The sequence below is a fragment of the Crocodylus porosus genome, unplaced genomic scaffold, assembly GCF_001723895.1.
Source record: "Crocodylus porosus isolate Cpor-Errol unplaced genomic scaffold, CroPor_comp1, whole genome shotgun sequence".
NCBI lineage: Eukaryota > Metazoa > Chordata > Crocodylia > Crocodylidae > Crocodylus > Crocodylus porosus.
Genome location: NW_017728922.1, coordinates 8,960,656 through 8,968,654, shown reverse-complemented (window position 1 = coordinate 8,968,654; position 7,999 = coordinate 8,960,656). Strand labels below are relative to the sequence as shown.

General features: G+C 47.6%; 1 protein-coding gene across 1 annotated transcript in view; it reads left to right on the top strand.

Moving 5' to 3' along the window:
* The window catches only part of PTPRT (protein tyrosine phosphatase, receptor type T), a 587,995-nt gene that overhangs the window by 557,868 nt on the left and 22,128 nt on the right, over positions 1-7,999 (top strand). Inside the window, exon 27 of the mRNA XM_019539805.1 lies at positions 1,169-1,318. Within this exon, the coding sequence (XP_019395350.1) occupies positions 1,169-1,318 (150 nt within the window). The remainder of the gene's footprint in view (positions 1-1,168; positions 1,319-7,999) is intronic.

The following is a 7,999-nucleotide window of genomic DNA, read 5'->3' as shown; positions in this document are numbered from 1 at the left end:
AACTACTTCACTGTAAGGGTGGCCAGAGCCTGGAACAGGCTTCCCAGAGAGGTGGTGCTCTCACCTTCCCTGGAGATCTTCAAGAGGAGACTGGACAGGCACCTGGCTGGAGTCTTACGGCCCCTGCCACCCCCAGTGCTCCTTCCTGCCCATGGCAAGGGGTCGGACTTGAAGATCTGTCTAGGTCCTTTCCGACTCATTGATTCTATGATACTCCTATGCTATTTGAGGGGTACTCATCCTAAATTAAAGCTTCACAGTGATTATCTTTTCCTCTCTGTTATGTCCCTAAGGAATATAATAGGTTGAGAACGTCATAATTTTCATTTAAATTTGAAATAAGGATATAAGGTCACATTTTCAAGATTGGTGTAGAGAGGTTGGCTCACAAAAATGTCACGATATGGCTGAACTTGAAGAAGCTACTAAGTCCACACCTTGGTGTGTATCTGTGTGAAAATGGTCTCTGAATGAACACATTTTTCATTTATGTGCACAAATCATTTTTGTAGGTTTTTGTAGGCAGTAGTAAACACACGCACACACCCTGCCTCCTTCATGAACACTTGTGCCTATGTGGTGCATTGTGCACTGATAATAAACATCTGAATTTGGGAGCAGATGTGAATCTTGGAAGCTTTTTATTGGCTTCCATGATGAAGAAACTAAGGTAGGCTTTCTTCAGTTTGGGAATGTTGCTGGAGACTTATTTTATCCCTGATTGCAACTGAATTAACAGGTGCAATTAGCCCTTAGGAGCAGAGAACTGGTTCCAGCTATAAGATTCAAGTTGTCTTTTCAGATGGTAATAACAGCTTGAGAAAAGAATTATAGCAACCAGCCATCTTAGCAAAAGGTCAGCACTCAGGGCCAAGAGCCCAAATACTTATTACCACTGGTCATGTGCTTAGCAGCTGGTAGGAGGGAGCACTTCAACATTTTGAGCCAACTGCAGCTTTACAAACATGACATCTGTCCAAGCCCCCAGTTGAATCCTAGACACATGGTCACGCATATCCTCATCCCTTAAAAAAATTCTGTAGCGAGTACAATTAAAAAGAAAAACAATCAAAAATACAGCTCTATGATAATTATCTTTGCTGTGATTTCCCACGACATATGTTCACAATGGGATTAATCTGCAACATCTTGCCCTTATGATGTGCAGGAGCAGTACGTCTTTGTCCATGATGCCATTCTGGAAGCATGTCTCTGTGGCAACACGGCAATTCCAGTTTGTGAGTTCAGATCTGTATATTACAACATCAGCAGACTAGACCCACAGACCAATTCCAGCCAGATCAAAGATGAGTTTCAGGTAATTTCCTACGTCTGTATTAGCCACCGCAGTTGGCATTTAAGGTGTATTTAATCAATATTTTTATCTTATTTTCTGATTGCAAGAGGAAGTGTGGGCTCAATAATAATTGCTGGTATTGCACTTCCTTCCAATCAAAACCCAATCCTAGCTGCAACACATATTTTTGTTGTTAATGTCTCTAAAAAGTTTTTGGAAAAATAATTCATCCTGTTGGTCATTTAATAATTGTTATCTTTGATCATGTGCTATTCATTAGTTTTGATTGTGATTGGTTGTTCAGGTGGCATGGTGTTTTTTCTGCTCCCTGACTGACTGAAATGTCATACAAAAGTGAAAATGAGCAGCAGTCACTACACATTCTGATACACAACTGCAGATGTACTAACACTGAATATGCTTATGAATTACACAGACTTTTTCACAAATACATGACAGCTGTTCGGCAACTGAAGTGCAAAGAAGAATGGCTCTACAAATATCAGCAAACTGAGTTTTTTACATTGTTAGTGCCCAAAATATTTGTAAATCCTTTTTTTTTCAGCCAAGTCTAGTGCACGGGAAAGGGAGGACTTTGAAGCAAAAGTGAGCTAGAGCTTGGCATTCATTAACTGAGAGGTTATTCCTCCCTAGCAGTTAACAGAAAAGTGAAGAACCTTCTACCTGCAGGAAGTCTCCACTACAATATAGTGGCTTGCTCAGCATGAGCCCACAGTTTAAGTGATAGCCACTGTATGTACCAATTGGAATTAGATGCCTCTCTTCCTTCCCAGCTGTCAACACACTATACACAAAGCGAAAATATATTTTTTTATTGAAACATTTGCAGATAAATACCAAATTTTAGGCCTGGAGACACTGTAATTTGCATCCCAGTTGCTGGCAGTGCAATTAACATATCTGCTTTTCTCCAGTGACCAATAATTTTTAAGGTGCTCCTGGACATCTGACTTCTTAAATGAATTGGAGCCAAGTTTCCTGAAATGCTGCTGTGCTATTATAAAATGTCACTGCCATTTATCCTTATTTTGCTGGGATTGGAGAGATACATATCTGTCTCCTGCTTCCTTGTTCTTCAAGCAGTGGGAGTCTGGCAGCTCCTGACAAAGGAAGTTTTTTGGAAGTACGTTGCTAAAGAACTTTCTTCTCTGTCTATTTGTAGAATGCTGTGTTTACAGGATTTCACTTGCACACAGCATTCGTCATTCCTAATTGCTATGTACATAATGCAGAGCATGGATGGATGGAAATAATGAGTAACCACCATCTTTATGAAGAAGATGAGGTAGCTATAGATTTATTTGTATTCATTTGAGTTCAGTAGTATCAAAAGGACTCATGTAGCATTAGATGGGACTTTGTGCTAAAGATTATCAGTCTGTACATTCTGAAGGGGAACAAGATGCATGGGAATGTAAAAGCAAAATGATGATGAAACACAGGGCTTTGAATACTGGGAGTGAAGTGTACAATTTGGAGGCCTCAGTGATGAATTGCTAATAAGCCATCTGCTAAATTACTAGTAGGCAATTTCAATACTCCATCTACCATAGACTGTGGTAGAGACGTGTTCTAAGACAAAGTTGAAGGTTTTGGATTCTTGCTTGTTTTATACTGTCTAGTAGGGCTGTGCAAATCTTTGGGTGGTGATTTGTTTCAGAGGAGACTCAGCCTGATTTGGTGGCTGAATCTCCAAATCTGAATTGAATCAGGGGACCAATAAAAAGGTCCAAATCAATTTGAAGCTCTCTGAATCGATTCAGAAAAGATTCAGAGCTTCAATGACTCAGGCATTCCCTGTCCGCTGCAGCAGGGAGCTGGACCCAGACCCAGAGCTGGTAAGTAGGGAGTGGGGGAGGGGAAGCTGGAGAAAGAGGGAGGAGACAATGGGGGGGACCTCTGCCAGACCCCATCCCCTGACCCCCACTGACCCCTGCCCACTGTCCCAGCCCCACCTCCATGGTTGCCCCACCCGCCCCAGCTCCCAGACCTTTAAAAACAGCCCTACTCACCTGGTGCTGCCCAGCAGGGGGGCCATCCCCACGCTGTATGGGGGGGCTCTTCCATGAGCCCCCTGACCCCTGCCCACTCTCCCAGCCCCTGCATGGCTGTTCCGCCTGCCCCAGCTCCAGCCCTTTAAGAAAAAAAGAAACAAAAAAAACCCCAGACTAACCGGCTCCTTCAGTGGCTTTGGGGTTTTGGGGAGCTTGTGCAGAGCTCCCCATGCAGTGTGAGGCAGTGGGGGACAGCGGGGATCATGCCCCACACACACCAGGCAGGAACCAGTGAGTCGTTGGGGGGGGTTGTTTTGTTTTTTCTTTAAGGGCTAGGAGCTGGGGTGGGAGGAGCAGCCATGGGGTGGGGCTAGGAGAGTGGTGGGTTGGGGGACTCATGCAGAGTCCCTCATGTAGCATGGGGCAATGGGGATCGCCCCTCCCTCCACTTGGCAACAACTGGTGAGTAGAGGCCTTTTTTTTCAAAGTGCTGGGAATGAGAGAGTGGGCAGGGGATGGGCCTGTATGCTTTGAAGATTTGGCAGCAGCCAGATCTCTGAATCAGATTCTGCACACCCCCTGGGAAGAGCCTGGCATAGCCCCCCAACCTACAGCCTTCCTCGGGTGCAAGTACCAGCAAGAGCCATGCCCCAGTGCCCCACACTCACTAAATTACAGTTCCTTCTGCAGCTGGTGTCAGCCATTCCTAGGGCTACTGCAGCAGGTCCTAGAGTGAGTGGAAACAAGTGGAGCCCCAGAGGGGGCACGGGGCATGGTGCAGCTTGTCCCCACTCACCCCAGCCCCTGGTGCAGTGGCCCCGGGAGCAGCTGATGCCAGCTGCCTGCAGCTGCTGGGCTGCACCATGCCCCAAACCCCCTGAGGCTCCATTTGGCCTTACTCACCACAGCCCCTGGGCTGCACCATGCCATGGTTCAGGCAGCTGGCATCAACTGCTCCCGGAACCTCTGTAGCAGGGGCCAGGGTGAGTGGGAATAAGTGGAGCCCCAAGGGGCATGGGGCATGGCACAGCTTGTCCCTGTTCAGTCCAGTCCCTGCTGCAATGACCCCTGGAGTGGTGGATGCCAGCTGCCTGCAGCTGCTGGGCAGTGCTGCACCCCAAACCCCCCAGGGGTCTGCTTGTCCCCACTCGCCCCAACCCTTCCTGCAGTAGCCCCAGGAGCAGCTGATGCCACCTGCCTGCACCATGACATGATGCAGCCCAGGGGCTGAGGGGAGTGGCACACATCCAGATGAGGATGGGGAGGACCCAATTCCGGCACCAGCACCTTCCACCCTACCCGGGGTCAGAGCTGGAAGTCCCAGAGCTTAAGCCCCACAGGCCCATGTGGAGCAGCTGGATGAAGTGCCCACCACAGGGAGTGGGGCCGAGTTCTTCTGCCTGCCTTCCCGACAGGTTTTGCAGCTCCCAGCACCTGGGGCAGGACCACAGTTGGAGCCTCTGGGGTGTAACTGGGACCTGCCCACCCCAGAATCAATTCCCATAGCCATCCTGCCCTGCCCAGGGTCAGAGCCAGGAGTTCCACACCCCCAGGCAGTGGCTTCAGCCACCCTGCCCTGGCCCCAACACAGCCACCACCCCACTCTTCATGTGTGGCTACTGCCACACATCTCCCCCTCACCCCACCTCCCCCAGGTGTCTGGCTAGAAACCTGTGCCTCAAGTAATCCGCACTTATAGCTTACCAGCACCCCCCAGCCATTCCTCACTCATACTGGTTAACAGGGATTTTACTGTACCCAGTAAAAGTGAGTGAACTGAAAAACAAGTGTAAATCATTAAAACCCCAGTAACTTTAATGAAAAGCAAGGAATTCATCACTGAAATTGGTAAAAACTGAAAATGTGAAACAATAACTAAACTAAATTACAAAAAGGAAACTTATAAAAAGTGGAAACTTGGACAAACAAATAGGGAGGAGTATAAAAGTATTGCTCAGGCATGTAGGGATGAAGTCATGAAAGCCAAAATGTAATTGGAGTTGCAGCTAGCAAGGGACATGAAGGTTAAGAAGAAGGGTTTCTACAAGTATGTCAGTAACAAGAGGAAGATCAGGGAAAGTGTGGGTACCTTACTGAATGGGGGAGGCACCCTAGTGACTGAGGATGCAGAAAAGACTGAAATACTCAATGACTTTTTCACCTCAGTCTTCACGTATGAGGTAAGTTCCCAGACTACTGTAGTATGGGAAAGAGGCAAGAAGCCAACAGTGGTGAAAAAATGGGTGAGGAACTATTTAGAAAAGCTGGACATATACAAGTACATTGGGCTGGATGGGACGCACCAGAGGGTGCTGAGGGAGTTGGCTCATGTAATTCCAGAACTGCTGGCCATCATCTTTGAAAACTCAGGACAGTCAGGAGAGGTTCTGGATGATTGGGAAAGGGCAAACACATGGTACCCATATTTAAGAAAGGGAAAAAGGAAGATCTGGGGAACTACTGGCCCGTCAGCCTCACCTGAGTCCCTGGAAAAATAACGGAGTAGATTCTCAAGGAATTCATTTCTAAGTACTTGGAGGAGAAGAAGGTAATTAGGAAGTCAGGAATGATTCACCAGGGGCAAGTCATGCCTGACTAACCTGATTCTCTTCTATGATGAGATTTCATAGATTTCATAGACATTAGGGCTGGAAGGGACCTCGGAAGATCATCAAGTCCAGCCACTGCCCCAGGGGCAGGAAGTCAGCGAGGTCATAGGCTCCCAGCAACATAAACATCCAATTTTCTCTTGAAGGTGTTCAAAGTAGGTACTTGAACCACCTCTGATGGCAATCTATTCCAGACCTTAGGGGCTCAGACAGTAAAGAAATTCTTCCTTATGTCCAGCCTGAAATGGTCTTGCAGGAGTTTATAACCATTAGACCTTGTCATCCCTTGGGATGCTCTGGTGAACAAAGTTCCCCCAGATCCTGATGGACACCCCTTATAAACTTACAGGTGGCCATCAGATCACCCCTGAGCCTGCGCTTTTCCAAGCTAAAGAGCCTCATCGACCTCAGCTTGTCGTCATAAGGTCTGTTTTCCTGACCTCTGATCAGGAAGGCCATGGCTGACATGGCTCTTTTCTGGACTTCCTCAAGCTTCTCCACATCCTTTTTGAATTCTGGAGACTAAAACTGGACACAGTACTCCAGCTGCGGCCTCACCAAGGCTGAGTACAAGGGGAGAATGACATCCTTGGATTTGCTTGAGAAGCATCTATGGATGCAAGCCAGCGTTATGGTCACTTTACTAGCTGCAGCATCACATTGCAGGCTCATGTTCATCTTGTGGTCAGTCATGATCCCGAAGTCCCTTTCATCTGTAGTGCTAGCCAGCATAGCACTGCTGAGCCTATAAGGATGCTGCACGTCTTTCTTCCCAAGGTGGAGAACCTTGCATTTTTTGGTGTTAAACACCATCAGGTTCTCATCCGCCCATTTCCTGAGTCTTTCCAGATCAGCCTGGATCACCCTCCTGTCCTCAGGTATGGATGCTTTACCCCAAAGTTTGGTATCATCAGTGAACTTGGCCAGTCCACTTCTGACTCCAATGTCCACATCATTAATGAAGATGTTGAACAATATAGGTCCAAGGACAGAGCCTTAAGGGACTCCACTGGTCTCAGGGCACCATGATGATTGACTTCCATCAACCACCACCCTCTGGATCTGACTACGGAGCCAATTCCACAGCCAGTGGATCATGCTGGACCCAAGGCCACAATTGGCCAGTTTTGCCAAGAGGTGATCATGGTATACCAGATCGAAGGCTTTTTTGAAGTCAAAATATAAGACATCAATCTCCTCTCCCTTGTCCAGGTGGTAGGCCACCACCTTGTCATAAAAGGAAATAAGATTGGTCAAGCAAGACGTACCCACAACAAACCCGTGCTGGCTATCCCTCAGGATGTTGCCATCAGCCAGTCCATTAAGAATGGCCTCTTTGATAATCTTTTCTAAGACCTTCCCTGGAATAGAGGTCAGGGTGATGGGCCTGTAGTTTGCCGGATCCACTTTCCTCCCTTTCTTGAAGATAGGCACCACATTGGCCTTCTTCCAATCTTTGGGTACTTCACCAGAGCACAAGGAGTTCTTGAAGATCCATGCCAGGGGCTGAGCTATGATGCTAGCCAGCTCCTTGAGTACCCTGGGGTGTAGACTGTCAGGCCCAACTGACTTGAAGGCGTCCAGCCTCTCAAGGTGTTCCTTCACAAGGTCAGCACTGATGGAAGGCAAGAAATCTCCCTCATTCAGGCCTCCCTGTCCTGTGATGGCATCCCATGGGCATCCCATGGGACTGGTGGAAGACTGACACAAAGTACCCATTTAATAGGTTGGCTGTTTCCTGTGCGTCGGTCGTCAGTTGTCCCATCTGGTTTACCAGGGGTCTAACGTTACCCTTGCTTTTCCTGTGGCTCCTCATATATGTGTAAAAAAGGATTTTTAATTATCCTTGATACTAGTAGCCAGTTGGAGTTACATCACAGCCTTGTCTTTCCTGGTTTGCTCCCTGCAGGTCCGGATCAGTGCGAAATATTCCTCCTTGGAGGTGGATCTCGTCCTCCATCCTTTGTAGGTCTTTCTTTCTACATGCAAGAGGTCTGCTGGTTCCTTGCTGAGCCAAGGGGGCTTCTGTGCCCTTTTACTGCCTTTTCTCCAAGGCGGAATAGCCTTAGCTTGTGCAT